Source organism: Antechinus flavipes, chromosome 3 (assembly GCF_016432865.1).
Source record: "Antechinus flavipes isolate AdamAnt ecotype Samford, QLD, Australia chromosome 3, AdamAnt_v2, whole genome shotgun sequence".
NCBI classification, from domain to species: Eukaryota; Metazoa; Chordata; class Mammalia; order Dasyuromorphia; family Dasyuridae; genus Antechinus; species Antechinus flavipes.
Window position 1 is genome coordinate 9,869,224 of NC_067400.1, and position 20,791 is coordinate 9,890,014.

At 55.9% G+C, this 20,791-nt stretch overlaps 1 protein-coding gene across 1 annotated transcript in view; it reads right to left on the reverse strand.

Moving 5' to 3' along the window:
- The window catches only part of SNED1 (sushi, nidogen and EGF like domains 1), a 72,174-nt gene extending 55,789 nt beyond the window's left edge, over window positions 1-16,385 (reverse strand). The window contains exon 1 of the mRNA XM_051991713.1: window positions 15,692-16,385. Coding sequence (XP_051847673.1) covers window positions 15,692-15,889 — 198 coding nt within the window. The 5' untranslated portion in view covers window positions 15,890-16,385. The remainder of the gene's footprint in view (window positions 1-15,691) is intronic.
- Window positions 16,386-20,791: the final 4,406 nt, after the last annotated feature.

Sequence of the window (20,791 nt, forward strand, 5' to 3'; positions counted from 1 at the left end):
CGTCTTGTCAGTTCCACTGAGTTAACACCTTGTTGTAGGTGTCTTTGTTTCAAGTCTACTCCCCAGAGCTCCGGCCCTCTACACCCGAGGTCACACAGGTAGGAAGCATTAAGTGTCTGAGGCAAAATTTGAACTCAGGTCCTCCTGACTTCAGGACCCCTCCCACTTTTAAAATGAAAATGGTCTATACCCTTTGGCCCCCTAAGATCGTTCTCATCGACACCCTTAGTTTGTGGGAATCTAACCACTTGAATTTTTGTCATTGGTGATGATTTGGGGGTCGTAGTTTGTCCGATTTCCCTCCCTGCATGCTTCTTTCTTTTACTTCTCTTCCCTCTTTCCCACAGTGCACAATTCATGCAATGTGTGGGCACAAGATGAAAAGATTTTTTGAAAGAGAAAAACTGAAATAAAATAAGATCTCAGTGATGAAACCTCAGGAAAAAATATGGAAATTAGTGGCTCCCAGGGCCAAGTTAACAGGACCATGACTCGGTTCATTTTTCTGAAGTTTTTTCTTGCATAAACATTTTTGCTGAAATCAAAATTAAGTTTCACAGAAGTTGCCAGAAAACAAGGGTCCAAAGACTTCAAAGATTCCCAAGCTAAGAATCCTCTGGGCCAGTAGGTGAGGAGAGGAAGAGGGGTATAATGAGAAGAAGAGAAAGTCCAGAGTCAGAAGGGTTAAGAGCTCCCTTGGGGACTGGGCAGGGGACCCGTTTCCTCCTCTGTGAAATGAGAAAAGGGCCTGTGAATGAGCCTCGGCGGGGATGGCCCTCGAGGTGCCTTCCATTTCGGAGTCCCCAGATCCGCATTTCACTGACAGCCAGCTGAATTCCCGAGGACTTTCCTCTGAACCCCCGTTTTAGGAAGCTGAGGGGCTTTTTCTCCCGGCTGGCACCTCACACCTGGGAAGCCTCAGCCACACCTTCCCCAGCCCAGCCCTGGGGGATTTTCCGAGGCCCTTCCAGCCGTGGTCTCGCTTCCCTTTCTAAGGACCAGCCCCACAAGGGCACATGCTTTCATTCATTCCCTTCTCTCGACTGCCAAAAAGAAGTAATAAAAATTCCCCGCTCCCCAAGGTATTTGAAGAATTTGGTTTTAAAAATGCATGACCTGCCGGATTGTTTCTTTTTCGGGGGGGGGGGGAGGGGGAGATTTCAGAGTAAGAAAGATTCCTCCTTATTGTTGCCTTTGGGGTTTGGGGACCTTTGGTCAGCGACGGATAAAACGGATCCAAGGTCCAAGGTCCCCTTGTGCCACCCGGAGACCCACCGATAGCAGAACCAGCAAGCCTTCTGAGAGGACCACTGAGGAAGAACAGTCCGGGAGGACCTCTGCTCCCAAACTAAAAGTTCCCATGGAAGATTCCGTCTTCCCTTAACGCGTTTCTGGCCTTCTTAGACCTTGAAGATCCATGGCGGCCATGTTGAATTTAAGATGCCTTAGAAGATCATCAGAGCTGAAATTTTCCTCGATTCCCTCTTGGGAAGGCTTGCCAGCTCCCCTTCCCTCCAGCCCCTCTCTGCCCATCTCTGACGTCTCACTGAGCGGAGGCCACGCAGTGGTCAGCCCCCCCAGGGCTGGGCATTCTGAGGGACTCCTGCCCTTCACTGGGGAGATGGAGGCAAACTGGAAGGAGATCAGAGAGGCCTAAGAGGATGGCCCGGGAAGGAAGATGAAAGGGATGAATGTGTATTGTTTGGCGGAGTGACAAGTTCAGGGGCGGGAAGTGGGATCGGAGGCTGTGGGCTCTGTGAAGGGATGGAAGGAGCAGACACAGGACAAAGTGGGGAGGGAACAAGAAGAAGCATGAGGAGATACGGGGAGATGGGGAAAAGGACAGGGCCGGAAAGATAGGCACAGAGATAGAGATGGAGAGAGAGAGAGACACAGAGGAGAGAGACAGAGACAGAGAGGAAGAGAGAGAGACAGACAGAGAGAGAGACAGAGAGAGAAACAGAGACCGAGAGGAAGAGAGAGAGACAGAGACAGAGAGAGACAGAGACAGAGGAGAGAGACAGAGAGAGAGAGAGAGAGACAGAGACAGAGAGAGACAGAGACAGAGGAGAGAGACAGAGAAAGAGAGAGAGAAGAGAGAGAGACAGAGAGAGAGAGAGAGAAGAGAGAGAGGCAGAGACAGAGAGGAAGAGAGAAAGACAGAGAGAGGGGGGGGAGGAAGAGAGACAGAGACAGAGACAGAGACAGAGACAGAGGAGAGAGACAGAGACAGAGAGGAAGAGAGAGAGTCAGAGACAGAGAGAGAGAGAAGAGAGAGACAGGAAGAGAGAGAGAGAGACAGAGAGACAGAGAGAGGAGAGAGAGAGAGAGACAGAGACAGAGAGAGGAAGAGAGAGAGAGACAGAGACAGAGAGAGAGAGAGAGAGACAGAGAGGAAGAGAGAGACAGAGAGACAGAGAGAGAGAGAGAGAGAGACAGAGAGGAAGAGAGAGAGAGACACAGAGAGAGACACAGAGAGAAACAGAGAGGAAGAGAGAGAGAGACAGAGAGACAGAGAGAGAGAGAGAGAGAGAGACAGAGAGAGAGAGAGACAGAGAGGAAGAGAGACAGAGACACAGAGAGAGACAGAGAAAGAAACAGAGAGGAAGAGAGAGAGAGACAGAGAGAGAGAGAGAGAGAGAGAGAGAGAGAGAGAGAGAGAGAAAGAAAGAATTACAGAGAGGGACAAAAAGTGAGGCAGAGAGATGGAGAGACAGAAAGGGGGAAAGAAAGGGGTACCACAGAGAAGCAGAAACACAGAGATGGAGAGATAGAGAAAGAGAGCTGGAGATACGGAGAGAAATGAAGAAAGAAAGACAGATAGAAACAGAGAGAGGGCAGAAATGGAGAGACAGAGACAGGCCCAGAGATCGAGAGAGACAGAGAGAAGCAGCCAGAGAGCCAGAAAGATAGGAGCAAGGGGCCAATGCCAGGTCAGAGATGGGCAAGGAGAAGGACCGCGCTTGCCCACCTTGCTTTTGGGAGTCTCACTGCTGGGGAGCCTGTCCTGAGGAGGAAGCTGAGCACACATGTGCAGCAACAGAGAGGAAGGATTTTCTGCCTCAAAGCAAGCAGGATGATGTTTTCATCAGATCCTTGCGCCCCATCCAGAGCAAGGAGCCGTTTCTTGAGGAAGGCAGGTCGTATTCTAGGAGGGATTGAACTCAGGGCCTTGGGTACCCCTCCTGGCACCCAGAAGGCTCTGAATGAAGGCTTTTTGTATCATCCCACACCTAGAACCTGCCAAGAAGACTTGGGCACATACTCAGACACTCACTTTCAAGATATTTTAGAGGGGAAAATTGCAAAAAAGGTGGGAAAAGTCATGGAAAGAGCTTTTTTTTTTAGCATACTTAAAAAAAAAAAAAGACCAAGAAGACCTTAGTGAGCCCTGAGCCACATTTTTAACAGTGTAGTGGGCAGAGAGCTTTGAGCCAGGAGGACCTGGGTCCAAGATCCCCCTCTGGTGGAGAAGGGGGCTTTGTCGGTTATGGTGCTACCCGCCACCTGGCTGGACTTCCAGGTCTCGTCTCCCCTAAAGCCTGCGGAAATGAAGCGGACGCTGAGTGGGACAAGCATTTCTCATCAGGTAACAGGCCTGTTGGGAAATGGGACAAAAGGTGGAGAGGAAGAGGAAGTTCTCCTGCTGTGGTGACCTTTGGGATTAGGAGGATTCTGGCAAAGGGGGAGACCCCAGCTCTGTCCGCTGCTGAGGCTTCTGGGAGGCACAAGTAGTTCTCATTGAGTTTAACAAGCATTCATTAAGTGCCTACTGTATGCAGAGATTAGGCCAGGTGCCTTATTTGATCAATCCATGACCAAGACTCAAGCCTTTACTGAGTGTCACATACATACCGTGCTCAGTGCTGTGGCCGTAAAGCCAAAAGAGAAACACTTCCTGCCCTCAGGGAGCCAACCCTCTAACCGGGGAGCCGACGCTCTAACCGGGGAGCCGACCCTCTAACTGGGGAGCCGACCCTCTAACCGGGGAGCCGACCCTCTAACCGGGGAGCCGACGCTCTAACCGGGGAGCCGACCCTCTAACCGGGGAGCCGACCCTCTAACCGGGGAGCCGACCCTCTAACCGGGGAGCCGACGCTCTAACCGGGGAGCCGACCCTCTAACCGGGGAGCCCACCCTCTAGCCGGGGAGCCGACCCTCTAACCGGGGAGCCGACGCTCTAACCGGGGAGCCGACCCTCTAACCGGGGAGCCGACGCTCTAACCGGGGAGCCGACCCTCTAACCGGGGAGCCGACCCTCTAACCGGGGAGCCAATGCCTAACCAGGGAGCGTTACTCTGGAGGGGAAGACCCCCGTAAGGCAGAGTGGGCAGGGGAGAGAAAGGACACTCACGACACCATGAAGCTGGTTTTGATCCTTCTAGATCTTGGGGTTTCCTTCCTCAAATGATCTTGTTTCTTTCATGTTGTATTCCTTAAGTAGACGCAGAGACCGATTCCGTTTTGTCCTGGAGCTCTTGGCGCCTGGCACAGTGTCCTGAGGGGGAGGACGGGGTCTGTGGTTGCATGGGGGGGGACTTCCTGCCACTTAGAGGCTTAGAAGGGACTGGACCAGTTGACTTGCCCAGGGTCATCTTGGCTTGTGGCCCAGGCCAGTCTTGAACCGAGGGATCCCTGACTGTGGGGGCGGCCGAACGTGTACCGAGCCCCTCTGCTCTCAGGACGCCGAGCTCTTGGGTTTGTCTCTGACTTAAATTTCTGACCCCAAAGTTTCGTCCTCTTGGTCTGGGCCTTCTTGCTTCCTAGCCTCGCTACTGACCGGGGTCAGCCCCGTTCTCTCCTCTCCTGCCCCTTCTCTGAGGAAGGGGAGTAACCGCGGCTGCTTCACTCCTGCCGGGCTCCCTAATCTCTGAACACACTGGCTCCATTGTGTGTGTGTGAGTGTGTGTGTTTCTCTACCTACAGACCCTCCTTGGAGAGCCGGTCTCCCACCTCCTGATCTCTGCCAAGAAACTGTTCTCCCTCCCGGCCTGTTGGGGTGAGTCAGAGGAGGGAGTCTTGTTTGTGTCTGCTGCTGGACCCTGGCAAAGGGGGCCGGGCAGAAGGAGAATGGCGGGAGAGCCGCAGCCTGAAGCTTTCGGGGTCAGGGAGACCTCTGTAGCCCTGGGGCAGGCGACCTTCGGGGGCAGGTGACCCTTCGGGGGCAGGCGACCCTTCGGGGGCAGGCGACCCTTCAGGGGCAGGAGACCCTTCGGGGGCAGGAGACCCTTCGGGGGCAGGAGACCCTGGGGACAGGCGACCCTGTGGGGGCAGGCGACCCTTCGGGGGCAGGCGACCCTTCCGGGGCAGGCGACCCTTCCGGGGCAGGCGACACTGCGGGGGCAGGAGACCCTTCGGGGGCAGGCGACCCTTTGGGGGCAGGCGACCCTTCGGGGGCAGGCGACCCTTCAGGGACAGGCAACCCTTCGGGGGCAGGACAGATCCCGGGAATGGTCTGTGGTCTGGCCCGCACCTTTCTAGAGGCAGCACAGAGGAGCTCGAGGGCTGGAAGGTCCGAGTTTATGTCCTGGCTCAGAGGATGACCAGCTATGGACAGATTGACAGATTCGATAGAGAATGGACGGTCAGTATGGACAGATGGACATAGAAAGAAGGGTGGACAGATAGATGGACAGACAGACAAATCAGATAGAAAGATGGACAGGCGGATGGTTATTTGGAAGGACAGATAGCTGTAGAGGGGGTAGAGAATAAAGGGAGGGAACATTGATTGGGTCCCTCTGATGAGCCGTGCTGAGCAACCGGGATACAAAAAAGAGAAACTGAGTCAGTTCCCCCCCAAGGGAGCCCACATTCTCCTGGGAGAAGACCACACATAAGGAGGGGGTGCAGGCAAAGCTGAGCCTTGACTTTCCCATCTGACTGGCCTCTGAGGGTCCTTCCAGCCCTAGACCCGTGAGTCCGAGATCTCACTTTTGTCCAAAGATGATGTTTAACTCTGCTCTATGTGCTCTAGATCCAGCTCTGTTCACCTAGCCCGCCGTTCTGTGCCCAGGAGTCACCAGGTGGTCTGGTAAGCAGAGAACCGGCCTCAGAGTCGTGGAATCCAGGGTCTGCCTCCAGGGACCACGGGGGGTTTTTCTCAGGAGAGGCGAGATTGCAAGGCCATAGTAGGCACTCAATGAATGTTTGGTGATTGACTCATTGATGAAATTTTCTGTTCATGACAAACTGAGAGAAAAAAATCCTGCTTCAGAAAGAGGGACTTTATCCTCCGTGGTCATGATAACAGACCCCAGGCGTCCATCCCTCAGTGGGGGTTCCCCTCAAACCGGGTGGACGGCCACATCTCACTCTTTTCGGTCTCCCTCGGTGCCCAGAAGAGTGCCTCGTGCCGTTCGTAGTAGGTGGACAGCAAATCACAGAATTTATGGGTGGAAAGGAACTCGGTGGTCTTCCAGTTGAACCCACGATCAAAAATATTATCCTACGAACACTCCTTGCAAATGGCTGCCCAGCATCTGCCTGCGGATTTCTAATGATGGAGAACGCTCCTTCCCTGCCCTCCTTCCGAGCCCATATCATGGAACATCCGATTATCAGAGAACCGTTCTCAGGGAAAGGTCAGTGGTCCATTAATGGATGATACAGATAAGCAAAGAGTTTCTTTTTTTTTCCCAATCTCAGGACGCTGAGGAATCATGGAGTGATGGTGTGGCCTGAATGGGGCTCACGGAAATAGGGACCTGCTACGTTTGACAGAGAGGCTCTAGACCTGTAGGATTTTGAAGGCAAAGATCTTCTTTTCCAGAATTGGAGACTGAATGATGAGCTGACTTCTCAAAATCAAGGGGCAGGAGCTTTACCTCTTCTTTCCTCCTGGTGGAAGGCGACTTTCTTTCTTAAAAAAACATTGGTGGTGAGCGGCTTACCTCTTCCAGAGCACTCAGAGCCAATTCTTAGGAACTAAAAGTTGACGTCCTCAGGTCCAGGGAAGAAAAATATGTTGGAGGGAAAATCCATGGAGAGTAGAAGAGATGGTATCACTGACTGTCTCCGACAAGAAGGAAACTCTCGCCTCTTTCCGTATGGGCATCGAGAAAGCATCTTTACCGTCACAGGGAAAAGCGCCAGGTCCCTGTCCTTGTGGTGGCGAAGTTAGCCTTCTTCCTGAGCACGACTCACAGTCAGAGAGTCGCAGAAAGGAAGGGTTGGAAGGGACCTCCCGGCCATCTAGGATGCCCCACACCTACGTCCCCTGTAGCTGCCAAGCAGCCGACCAGCTTTTGTTAAAGCCTGTGGGGAGAGGAGCCCGTGGCTCCCGAGGCAGCCCCTTCTCTGGGGAGGCAGCCCCCCCCCCCAAGTTCCTCCCGAGATCACTAACTCTGCCCCCTATAATCCCCATCCCGTTCCGCCTTCCGAGGTCGAGCAGACGACCCAGCTCCCACCACATCACCGAGGACAGAACTTGTCGCACTGAATTGCCCTGACAGAGGCGGCCTTTCTGTACATTTGCATCAGACTCTAGGGTCACTGGGAGGGGGCAGTTGTTCGAGGAGGAGACTGGGGCAGGCGGCTGCTCGCGGCCGGAAGATCCACCTCGCAAGTTCTTGGCTCTTTGAAGAGCATCGGCGAGTTCTTTTTCGCTGGGAAGTCTGACGGGCGGCGTGAGAACTGGGCCTGGTGTGTTGTGGAGAGAAGGTCCGAGCCATGAGCTACCGGGACTGGAAACGGGCGTGTATTCCGAACCAGCCCTTAGAGAGTGACGGGGAAGGTCCCCACGAAGGGCCTGCGCCATGACAAGGATGGGTACCGGGGGAGGCTGGGCTGCTCCCTGTAAGTCGGGAGTTTCCACTCACGCAGCGCGATCAGCGCCAAGAGCCCGGGAGCACGCGGTTCCTGTTCATGCTTTCTGAGCCCCCGCAATGGGAAGAGCGAACCCTCCGGGAGAGGTCGGCGGGCCTCTGGATGGGAGAGTTGGTGTACGCAGGCATGGGGAGAGAGCTGGGGTCCAGATCCCAGCAGTTCTGAAAAGTTGTCGCCTCAAAGGTCCTTTAAATCTCCTCCCCATGGAACTGAGTCAGGGATGCCGCGGAATCCATAGTTTGGGAATTGAAGACGGTCCAAAGGGCAAAGCGAGCGGGTGGGCGTGAGCCGGCTACAGCTCACCGACGGGATTCGTGGGAAAAGTGTCTGAAGGGATGCGATCGGTACAAGGAAAGGGGAGAAAAAGGCTGGGCTGGTCAGTGAGCACGCGCGAGGAACGACCACGGGCCAGTCTGCGCCGTCCCTGTATCCTCACATGCCACAGAGCTGGGGGAGGCTCCCGGCCCGGGGAGAAGGGACTCGAAATGGGACCGAAGTCTTTGGCGCCTTTATTAAACAAACCCAGGACGTTGGACAATCTCGTTAAAGCTCTGATTTCTAGGCCTGAACTTTCTGCATTTCGGCAACATTTTGGGAACCTCTTGGAAAAGACATTTCCTTCTCACCCCATCGGATGTAGGAGCCGAGGCCTAGAAGTGCAGGTGACCGTTGGGCTTCCCCCGCTCCCACAGACGGGCCTGAGGTTCCGAGAGATCAGGGCCTCGGCCGATGTTACCCAGTGGCTGTGGCCCCGACGCTTTACTGGGGCAAACGCCCCGAGTCCTCGGACTCGGACAATCCGGGCCCAGATAAGCGAGCGGGCAGTGGAGCGCCCTCAGTCACCAGCGCAAGGAAAGAGCGCAGAGAAAGTGGCTCCTCGCGGGGCCCAGTGGGGGATGAACTGGGACAAGATGACAGCCGGGCAGGGCCAAAGGTGTGACCACCGGCCGAGCGAGTGCACGAGAGGTGCTGCTTAGGGGCGGCCGGTAGCAGAGAGAGCCTCCTTCTCTTCCCTCCCGTTTGGTTTCCTCATACACCCTGATGGGTCTTGGAGACATCTTCCCAGCAGCATCCCAGCAGTAACCCAGAACAGCAGTGAGTAAAGGAAGCGTCCGCACTGGGAACCCAGGAGAAGCGAGACCCCCAAGGAGAAGCGAGACCCCCAGGGAGAAGCGAGATCCCCGGGGAAAAGCAAGATGCCTGGGGAGAAGCGAGACCCTCGTGGAGAAGTGAGACCCCCATGGAGAAGCGAGACCTCCGGGGAGAAACGAGACCCCCGAGGAGAAGTGATTCTCCCGGGGAGAAGCAAGATCCCTGGGGAGAAGTGAGGCCCCCACAGAGAAGCTGCTCTGGGAGACCACAAGGCAGGGAGCCAGACCAGGCCCTTTCTCTGAGGGAGTCCATCTTCCCGGCCCGGGCTCTCGGTCTTGGAGCCATCCCAGAGGCCCAGCTGGGGAGGGAGGCCAGGCAGTGGGAGGGCAGGGCTGGGGGCAGGGGCTCCCATTAAAACAAGGTCAGTCTGTGAATTACTGGGTCATCCTCCCAGGTGGACAAGGACACTAGACATTTCCATCCGAGGATGCTCACTTTGGGGCTCCAGTCAAAGACCAGAAGCATTGTGGGTCTGAAGCCCTCACCCTAAGACAGGCTGGGACTCATTGACAGAAAAGGAAACTAAGGCAAACAGTGCAGGGAAGGGCCCAGGGGTGGGGGGGGGGCAATGCCTGGAGGGGATTCAGGCTCAGGCCTTTCTGATCCCAGGCTGGGCCTGAGGGGACGTCCTCAGGAACACAGCTGCAGAAAGAGGCAGGGCAGGATTGGAATCCAGATCCTCGGACACCACAGTCCTTGCTCTGGCTCCTGCCCCACTTTGGGGGGCTGCAAAAGGCCCCCGTTGCTTCCTAGACACCTTCTCCCCTCCCTGTTTGCTGACATTCCATATTTTGCCATGGGAGCCCCTGTTAAAATGTCAATCTCTCTGGAAGAAGCAAATATTCATCCTTATTAGTCATTCACACCTCCTGGTGAGTGAGCTCATCGGCCAAGAGCACGTTCAGCCAGGGGCAGGAGGAGGGCCAGGGTGGGGGAGAGGAGCGGGGTCCTGGGCTCCTTCTGGGGTGGGAGGTCCCTCCAGGCTACTGCCCGTCCTGCCCCCAACACGGAGGTTTGGGGGCTTCCACATCCCCCAGACCCTTCTCCCCTTGACTGCCTCCCACTATCCCCCATCCCTGGGTGTATGGTGGGCATTTCTTCCATCAAATCGCTGATTTCCCCAGTGGGGACCCTTAGCTTTTTGGGCCTTACAGCTGACTGTGCTCATTAGGGAGTCTCTCCTGCTTAGGAAGCCCTTCCAGAGCTCCTGCCCCGGAGAGCCACAGGCCGCTGGGATCCCCCCACTCTGGACAGTTTGGGTGTTTTCTACCTCAGCAGAGCTGCACACCGACACACACCCGCCCTTCAGCCACTTGGGGCCCCTGGGCGGCTCTCTGAGGCGAGGGGCCGCAGGATCTGGTCCAGGGGATCCCCCGTCTGAGCTCCCTCTGCTAAGGAAGTCCCGGGTCCGGACCTTCCCTCCCTCCCTGTGGGCTAAAGGTTCCAAGAGACGGCGGCGTGCTATCCCGCTCGGAGAGCCGGGGCCCTGCTCCAAGACCCACATCTTGTCTCTTATATGAGGGTTGTGAGACCCAGGCAAGTTACTTAACCGAGGTCCCCAGAAAAGCCTTGAAGGCCGCGTCCTGTGCAGAAGGGGCTGGTCTGCTCTGGTAGAGGGAGGGATGAGATCACTGAACCAGCTCCCCCAACCCCATACTATAGGGTTTACAAATGGACAGAGTAGTTGTTATGGATCCATCCATTCATCCATCCATCATCTAACGCCATAGCCATCTTTCTATCCATCTGTCCAAATAATATCTACTTATCCATCCGTTATCTCCCCATCACCCATCCGTCCATCTGTCTGTGCAACCAGGAAGCATTTTCCAGTGTTAACTATATGTCAAACATGGGGGATGCTGGGAATCTGTGGTGACGGAGTAGACTCATATATATGTATTATTTACATATATAAATGTGGAACGACCCGAGATCTTGTAAACATGGGCAGCTCCTCCCCCTGGTGAGGTTCCTCTCAGGCTGCGCGCTCCCGAGAGCAGCCACTGTTGGGGTTTACCCTTCTTTGCCTCTTACAGTGCCTGGTACAGAGTAGGCGCTTAATAAATGCTTGTCCCCTTGACTCCACCCCCCGCACATCTCACAACCACTTGTAAGATGCCTGAGGCACCTAAAGGTCCCAGGAGCATCGATTTGTATCTGGAAGGGGCCCGAGGACTCACTCGGTCCCCCCTCCCAGTTGGGAGGGTCCCCAGAGGCCGAAGACCCCCCTCTAGCAGGGGCGCTCACTTGGGGCACCGTGATCTGGGAATGACTCAGGAGGAATATTTGCTTCTAGAGAGACTGACACTTTAACAGGGGCTCCCACGGTATCTCTCGGGCTGTGAGGCATAAAACAGGAGGGGGGCTCGGGAGGGGAAGTGACTGCCCACCATGGCACCGGTGGCGAGCGAACTAAGGCCCAGCTCTCTCCCTGCGGGGATGCCCTGAACTGGCCTCTTGCTGTGATGCTAATCGGGCCCATGTGTGCTCACCACGGGCCAGAGCCAGCGGGCGCAGCAGGTGCCCTGACTTTGCCCCCCCATCTGCCCCTCGTTGCAGGACACGCCCCTCTGCCCTCTGACCCTGGTCAGTGCTTCCTCAGCGCCTGCTCCCCTCGCCGCCCCCCGCTCTGTTTTTAATGTCCAAGTGTCCGCTCCTCCTCGAGGGCCCGACATCTCCCAGTCTCATATTTGTAGATCAGTGACTGACGAGGGCTTTCTTCCTTAAAGTACAATGACTTACATGGGGGGGGGAGCTACTAGGACTTCGGGGGCAGGAGTAGGAGGAGCCTGGGCGTCCTGGGCTCCGAGGGAGCTCGGAACTGCCCGGCCGCGGGATCTCCTCGGGACAGGGAGGTCAGGAAGGCTCAGAGTGGCACCCGAGCGGGCTGGAATCATCGCCTTTGTTCACCAAAGCGGCTTTTAAGTGCGACTCACTGTCCTAGGGCTGGGACAAGTGACACAGTCCCTGATCTCACGGAGCTCTGAGAGGGGCAGATGGCATGTATACCAGAGAACATTTTAAAAATTGCTACAAGATGAGATGTTAGAGCGAAAGCTCCCAGCTTGGGTGAGGAGAGATGGAAACCCGAGAAGGCTCCGTGGAGGAGGAGCCACGCCCCAGCCCATGCTCCGCTCCCCACTCGGGACGATAACCTCCATGGTAACTCGGCCCCCGCTCCCTGCTAATGGTTTCAGGAAAGGATTCCCGGGGCGCCCATCCTTAAAGGAGTCATTTTCTTCCCCACTGAACAAATAGGAGGCAGAGAGACCGGGAGGCCGTCTACATTGGCCCGAGGATCTCTGCAAAGAAAAGCTCGGTTTCAGGAAAAAACCCTCCCGGCCGTGCTGTGTTAATCCCCAGAATGTCAGCTCCGGCTGCAACCACGCGCTTGGCCGGCAGATATTTCCACTTTCGAGGCGTTTGCTCCGGTTGTCTTGGCAGCCGCGGGGATTTCTGGTCGGACTGCCGGGAGAGCCAAGCGTTTTCATAATATTTTCACCCAGGACTCTCGACAGGAAAGTACCCCCTGGCACACATGTTTGCAAATATTTGCACAGAATGTTTTGGCCGTCGGGCCGGCGCACTCTCGTGGAAAACATTTCCCTGACATAAAACACACGGACGCCTCCTTTGGCCTGGCCGGCCGCTAAGTGGAGGAGCTTCAGCGAGTCTCCCGGCCCGCACCAGAGGCGAGGGCCAGCTCCTCTCCGGCTCGGAGCGGGGAGCGCGGGCAGCGCCGCCGAGACCTGGCCGCGGGCCCCCTGGAGGCTCGTCCGGCCGGTGCCCACACGAGGTGGGGGGGCTCCCTCATGAGGCACATGGGAACAGGGACGGCCAAAGGAACCGAGTCACCGAGGCAAGAGAAGGCCTTTCTCGGCCCAGGCTCTGAGTCATCTGCGGGATGGGCTCTCATTGGCTGGGGGCGAGGGGAGGGGACAGGAGCCCAGTCTGCTAAGGGCTCCCTCTGGATTTCCATCAGGAGAGGAGGGATCCAAGGATGCTCCAGCTAGAGCTGGCAGGAAGCGCACCTTGGAGGCTCCTGAATCTAGACCCTTGGTTTTACAGATGGAGCTCGTTAAGTGACTGGTGCGAGAGCACGCAGCTATTGGATGTTAGACCCCAAGTCTTCCTGGCCCGCTCCGCCGTCCCTGCTTTTGTGCCCCCAGGAGACAGGTGCCCAGGGCGGGGGTGTCATGGTTAGGAGACTCAGGGGTGGGGGCCTGAAGCACACGTCATGGGTGGGGGATGACAATCTCCGCATCACCACAGTATGGAGGGCTGGGGGTGGGAAGCAGGCCCTCAGGTGTCGGTGCCTGGGCAAGAGATCCACTCACCCCACCTCAGTTGTACCCCCTGCTAATGTAACAAGTTGCCAAACCCACTGGAGTAAAATGAGAGGAAGACGAAAATGAGAGACCGAGAGCAATCCCATAATGCACGAGGGGGAGGGGGAACCACAGTCAGTTCCCTTCAGTGACTTCGATTCAGGAAGCATCTATTAGTCACCTGCCTTGCTCCAGACACTGAAGAAAATGACAAACAGGAGAAAGAAGGTCTGCCCTCAAGGAGCTTATGTTCTACGGCCCTTTGAACTCTGCGCTGATGGGTTAGAGCAATACTGAGTCAAGAATCAGGGGGAAGGGCTTTGGGGAACATCATGGTGGGTCACCGGAGTCACTACAACCAGCTCACCTGCCCCAGCACCCCAAGGAGCACATGCTGTGCTGCTCACTCCCTTAGTCTCCCTCTTGCTCCTTGAATCTCTTCTCTGGTTTTCTCTTTCTGCTTCTCCCTCCCTCCAATCTCTCCCTCCCTCTCCCCTTCTCTCTTCCTCCCTCCCCTTCTCTGTCTCCTTGCCCCCCCTCCCGTCTCCCACTTCTCCCCTCTCAGTGGTACTGCCCCCATCTCAGCCACTCCTGATGGTGATCTTGACCTCGATTCCCCTCTTCTCTCTTTGCTCCCTCTTTGCAGTCTTGTTCCCGTTCCCTCTTCTCCGCTCCCACTGCCCAGACTCTCTGTGCCTCTTCTCACCCGCGCCACTGCCCTGCCCCCCACACCATCCCCTTTCCCAGCCACCCTGCCTAGCTCCTGGGAATGATATTTTACTGGGAGACTGCCCTCCGTTGCCTGCTCAGTCATTGTGCCCTTGAAGGCCGTTCCTAATCTGCCTCTTGCTTCCCTTTCTGGCCTCTTCATGAATTCTGCACGTGAGGGAGGCTGGCCTCTTCCTGAGCGGGGCTGGGAGTCAGAGAAAGCTCTGCCTTCTGTTGCCTGGGCGATCTTGGCGAAGTCCTTTCAGCTGGCTGCGTTTCAATTCCCCCCCCCTTCTAAAACAAGATCAGATGCTCTCTAAAGTAGATCCTTGCTCCTTATTCTTCCCCCACTCTCTTTTCCTTTTGAACTGTTGCTCCCACCGTCCTCCACGCTCCCAGCCTTCCCCTATTGAAGCCTGCCTTCTCATCAAGTGCATGATTTCTGCTTGGGAGCAGCTGCCGGGCCCTCCCCCCCCAGCTCTCGCCCAGTTCCTCATCACACCCCAAGCACCTGTGCAGTAATGCATGGGGATTGAGATCCCCAGGACCCAGCACACAGTAGGCTCTTAATGATCAGGATGGCAGATTTGCAGGTAGAACTAATCTCAGAAGTTATTCTTCACTCTCTCCCATTTTACAGACGATGGGAGGAAGCTAGGAACTTGTAAGGACCTGCCTAAGGTCATCAGAAGCAGGATTTGAACTCAGGTCCTCAGTTTCCAAAACCTGGGGGCTCTACCACACTGTCTCCCTTATATGTTGAAATAAGTCAACAAGGGTAAGGGAGTAGGCTTTTTTTTTTTTTAATGTTCCCCCTCCCCTTGCCAAACTTTCTTTGCTTCCCACCCCCTTCCCTCCCGTCACCATAACAACAGCTTATAGCAATCAGAAATCTGGGGGAATCGGTCCCTGGACATTCTGGAAAGTCACACGTTCTCTCCTCCCAAAAAAACCTTTCCTCCTGTCAACGGCTTTTGCCATTTTGCAAAATGAGGTCCAGTTCCACTCCTGGGGTGGGGGCTCTGAGCCCCCCCTCCAGCCCCGCCACTCCTATCCAGCGGGGTACCCCCTCTCCCAAAAGCATCCTCCTAGTTCCGCTGGCAGGGGCAGCGCGGGGAGGGGCGGGGGCAGGGGAGACACGTCCCGGCCCCTCTGCCCGGGCACCTCCCTGTTTCCTAGGGCTCTCTTGCCAGTCTCGCGCATCCAAAGGCTAAATTCACACCTGGGAGTTAAAAAAGCCAGAGCCTAGCCCTCTTTCCAGCGGCCCTGCCCGGTCCCTCCTCCCTCCCTCCCTCCTTCCCTCCCCAGCGCCTGGCACGTCCCGGTGCCGCTCGCTTGCCCGCCCGGCCGCCCGCCGCCTCCTCGCAGCCGCTCGGTCCGCTCCGGGAGCCCCCCGCTTCCCCGGGCAGCGGGCGTCCCTCCTCCGCCTGGCTCGGGCGGCTCCGAGGGAGACTGTCCTCACCCCACCTTTGGCCTCCGGGCCTCCGGGCCAAATTCCGAAATGCGCCCGACTCGGCCGGCGGCGGCAGGCTGGGGCACGCAGGACCGGGGCGCGCTTCCTCGGGCGGCGGGCCATGACAGCTGGCCGTGCCCCGCTCGGAGCGCGGCGGGCGGGCTCGGGCACCCGCGGACCGGCCGCCCCCCTCCCCGGAGCGAAGAAAGCGGCTACTTACGTAGAGGCCGGTGTGGCCCGCCCCGAAGAACGGGAACGGGAGCGAGATGGGCAGCAGCCCCGAGCCGCCGTCGTCCTGCTTCGGGGTGACAGCGTCCCCCGCCTCCGAGCCGAACGGGTAGAAGTCGGCCAGGGGCACGAACGCGCGGCCCCAGCCGGCCAGCGCCAGCAGCAGCGTCCAGCGGGCCAGGCCCCGCATGCTCCCGCAGCCCGCTCCCTCCCGGGAGAAAGGGCCGAGCAAAGGCGACCGCACGCGGCCGGGCGGGGGGCCCGGGGCAGGGGGCCCGGCGGAGGTGCCCGGCGGAGCCTGGGCGCGGGGAGCGGCTGCCCCGCACGGGAGACCCCGGCCTTGCGGAGAGCGAGGCTGGCCTGGGCGTGCGGCCGCGGGTCAGCGCGGGGGGCTGCGCTCTCCCCCGCCTGCCGCCCTCGCTCTCTGTCCCCCTCGGCCCTTCTCCGAGCGCCTCTCCTCCCGGCTGTCCCGGCCGCGTCCCCTTCCCTCTCTATCTCGCCCTCCGCTCCGCTGGGAACCTCGGGCTCTCACATCCCAAACTCAGGTCTCCGTTCTGCGAACAGCACTAGCCCGGCCGCCGCAAAGAGAGGGACCTCATTCAGAGCGCGGGCCCCGCCCCTCCGGCGCTATTTGAATATTCAGTCCCAGGCCAGCCACTCAGGGCCTGCGGGGGGCGGGGCCGGGAAAGGCCTGCTCCCGGACTGGTTGGGTGGGGCTATGTAAATCCAGGCCGCTTCTTAAAGAGCCGGGGGACGAGATTTGGGGGTGGGGGGGAGAGGCGGAGGGGGAGGGGGGCCAGGGGGAAGAAGGTGAAGAAGGATGAGCCAGAAAAAGGAGGAGGAGGAGGAGGAAGAGGAGGAGGAGGAGGAGGAGAGAAGGAAGGGGGGAGGAGGAGGGAAAGAGAAGGAGGAGAAAGAGGAAGAGGGGGATGAGAAGGGGAAGGAAAACGGCCTTTTGCTTCCTTTTCTTTCCCAGCCCAGGGCTACTCTTGGCCCAGAAAGTGTCGGGGTGGCCCGTGGGGTTGGGGAGCAGCCAGGCGGGCACCACTGTAGGGGCTGGTCCAGCTGCTGCGAGGAAGACAAGAGGGCAGGTTCAAGATGGCAGTCAGACCGGTAACCGCAAAGCATCTCCGAGTCCACCTTGTTATCTTTCAGAGGAGGAAACTGAGACAGAGAATTCCCCAGCGGAGTCCAGCGCTCCCCAGCCCACAGGCTTAGAAAGAGAAGGGACCTAAGTTTCCCAGCAGGGGAGCTAACGCTTCCCAAAGCCCGAAAGGTCAGAGTGGCCAAGCGGGGATTCGAACCTGGAGCCCCCTTTCCGCTGTCTCCCCGGGGGTTCCAGCCAGGTCAGGGTCTTCCTTGAGCCTCTTGTCCAAGATTTCAGGGCCATCCCTGCGGGTCTCAGGCTGGGAGGAGCCCCGAGGTGGAGCGTGTGCGCTCAGGGCGCGTGTGGGTACACGCGAGGGCACGTGCCCACTTGCGGGCATGGGCGCCCGCATAGGCAAGTGCTTTGGCCAGATGGGGGGGGGCGGCCCCTCCAGGATGCCCTGGCAGGCGCCGCCCTCCTCCCGATGGTTTCCCAGCTTAGCAGCGCCTCGGCTTCTGCCCACAGACTGGCCCAGGGGCACCTCATCTAGGCAGCTTTGAAGGGGGCGCCGCAGCTTTGCTAAGAGTGCGGAATCGGGAAGAGAAGCGGCCTGGGAGGAGGAGGGGCTGGGTTGGAGATGGCCTCTTCCTCAGCCAAATGATCTTTGCTTTTTATTTCCTAAGCGTCCTTAGCTGATACTTGCAGAATCGCCCACCGGGGTAGCTCAAATTGCTGGCTGGAAGCATAACTTTTGGAGACTCTGAGCTTCAAGTGTAACTTTTGGAGACTCTGCATCCAGAAAGAGCTCTGGAGAGTGAATGTAAATCAACACTCTTTTTTCTGTTCTTTTTCCTCTTGTGTTTTTTTTTTTTTCTTCTTTTGTCCTGATTTTTTCTCTCCCAACAAGATTCATGTCTATTTTTAAAGTTAATCTACAGGTATAACTAGAAAAATGAAACCCTAATTAACAAACTAAAAAATAAAGCCATAAGTTTGCTTAGTGGGGCCAACATTGACATCCACCCAACTTGGGGGGGGGCGCTTTTGTCATTTTCATTTAGCCTTTGACTCTTCAGATTGGCTCCGTGGAGCTGGAGTGCTTTGCATTTAGACTAAATGTTTCCACAGTTCAATAAAACGGTTAATGAGACACAAGGCCGGCAAGGCAAAGGTTTGGAAGGAAGGAGAGGTATCTTTGTCACTGAGTTCAGGGGGAAAAAGGCGTAAGAAAATTAGAAAGGAAATAAAAGCTGCATTGGATGAGACCCTCGTCGCCTGGGGGAGATGCTTTTGGAATGGAACTTAGCTCAAGATCTTTCCCCTAAGACCTCCTAAGAGTACCCATCCTATGTGGGCTTGGCCATTAAGGCTGGTAGTTGATTTCCAGCCATAATAATAACTCCCTTCGAAGCAGTGCCATGTGATTACATAGGTGTCCGTTATCGCCCCCAGAGAATAGTCAGGGATCTTCGGGGTCATGTTCCCTGCACGTTGCCGGGCACACGGTAAGGGTGGACCGGTCGCCAGATCCTAATCGTGGCCGTCACAGTTCAGAGAAGGAAGGAGATGGAGGTTAGGGCCGGAGGGGGCTCAGCTCCTTCACTTTACAGATGAGGAAACTGAGACTTGAGAAGCTCCTGCAAGTCACTGAGGATGGCAGCCGGGCCTTTTGTGATCACAACTCCGAGGGTCCCGGCTGACACTGATCCCTTAGGAAGGTGTCACCGTGGCTCACTGAGGCACCCTCACAGCATGGTCCGGATGAGACTGGGGAGGCGGGGGTAGGGGGTGAGAGGGGTGGAATTTTGCCTCCCTTTGCTTGGTAGTGAAGAGGTTAAGGAGGCAAAAATCTAATTTTAGACCCTGAGCTGGGGACAGATTCTCACAACTTAACACTGGTCTGCTGCAGGAAGCTCTTGGGGGAAAAAAAAAATCCCAACAACAACATTACACACTGAAATCTCTGCAGTGCATTTAACCCTTTCCTAGGCCCTGTGGGGAGAGCTGGCTCCCAGCTGAAAAGCTGCAAGAGGTGAATGTCTGCGTCCGAGTGGTGTCTCTCCTGCTACCGGCAGAGGCAGATCTGGGGAGGGGACCCCAAAAAGAGCCCCCTGGGAACGAGGGGCTGTGCCTGCTGAGGATTCCGAGCCCCCCCGACATCGAGGGGCTTCCAGGGTTTCTGCCCGGAAAGCTGAGTTTGTGCAGAGAATGGGACAGCTGTGAGTGAGTGATTGAGGGCAAAGGATCCTTAGGCCTTCTGCTGCCTCCTGGGAGGAGAGCTCACTCACTCAGCTCTGAAAGAAGGAAGCAGTTTTTCAAACTCAAGATGGGCTCTCGTTGAGCCTTGGAATAAAGGTCCCTGAGAACATCTGTGATGGACATTTTTGTGGACAGGGAGGGATTAGGGAGGCTGGACTAGAGACCGGGGTCAAGGTCTACACCTTTAGTTTGTTATTAAGGAAAGATTCGCGATCCAGCCCCTCTGTTTTACAGATGAAGAAACTGAGGCAACCCGGAGGGGGCCCCCAATAGTCAGAGGAAGTTAGTGGCAGAGTCTGGATTCAATCTGTGCCTCCTGTTTAGTGAGTCTTCAGTCAAGCTCATTTAAGTCTCTCTGGAGAGACCAACTACCAGGTCTCAGAAGGAGTGAGCAAGTGGCAGTGCTAGGGATCGATTTGCAGCCATGGGGCTCTTTGCAGTGGTTAGAGGGGACTTAGAATCCTGGCTGCCGGTCTCTGGAGTGCCCGCTAAACTGCCACAAACGCTTCTGACAGACACATACTGGTCACAGGGGCAACGGCCTCTTTCTTCCCTCTTATGGCGACCTTGGCCAAGGCTTCTCTGTTTGGGAAGTGGGCGAGTTGTATAGAATGACTGCTAAGGTCCCATCTTTGGCAAGTTCTGTTGTCACTGAAGCCCTGGGTGCCACCCAATAATCTGGGTCTAGTGGGGAAAATGTTGAAAAGCCACCATCTGGTCTGTGTTATGTTCTGATCTGCCGCTCACACTGGGGTCCAAAAAAGGCAAATATGGCGCCCAGCTTTCCTTGACCTCAATGTAACATTTTTTGGGGACCCCTTCTCACTCCCACCAATTAATTCCTTTCTGTGCTGAACAGAGGTCAGGCAGGCACTTCATTTTCAGAATTCATTGGTCCCTTTCTCCTTGAGTCTGCATTCATATTTTCTACAATATTACACCATTAAGTGGATCGCGCTGGGTATCTTTTGTGGGCTTCCTCAGCTCTGACAGAAATTTAAAAAACCCCAAAACTTAGCTCTGACTTTTCAAAACTTCATGTTTTCTTTCTCTGTCTTTTGTCTCTGTCTCTTTGTCTGTATTTCTTTGTCTCTCTCCATCTCTCCCCCTTTCCCTTCAATGGTTTCTCTTCTCCTTTTTCTTTCATTGCTTTTTCTTTGTTTCATTGTTTCTCCTTCCTCCCTCTTTCTCCTCCCTCTTTCTCTTCCTTCCTTCCTTCCTTGCTTGCTTCTTCCTTCTCTCCTTTCCTTTCCTTCCTTCCTCCCTTCTTCCTTTCCTCCCTTTTTCCTTCTCTCCCTCCCCCCTTCCCTTCCTCCCTTCCTTTTACATGCAGGGGAGGGGGTCAGCTTGGCTCAACAGATAAAGTTTTGAATCAGGAAGATGCTGTCTTCCAGTCAGACCTTTGACACTTAGCTAGCTATGTGACAAATGACCTGCTACTTAAAGGGTCTTTGAGACTCAGTTTCCTCTGTTATAAGTAGGAAAAAATCATTAATAACTCCAGCCTCCATTTTAGGATTATCAAGGAGCTCAAATAATATAGCTTGTAAAGTACTTTACAAATGTTCTGCTTCTAGATCAGTGCCAGCTGTTAGAATTATTATTAGAAAACAGGCTTGGGATCAATGTAGAAATATCCATTTGCTCCCTCCAGGTAGCTTCACTGTGGGATTTTCACTCTGTTCTGGAACACAGGGGGTTAACAGGGAGCCCACACACTGGGCATTACATTTCATTTCGAAAAAC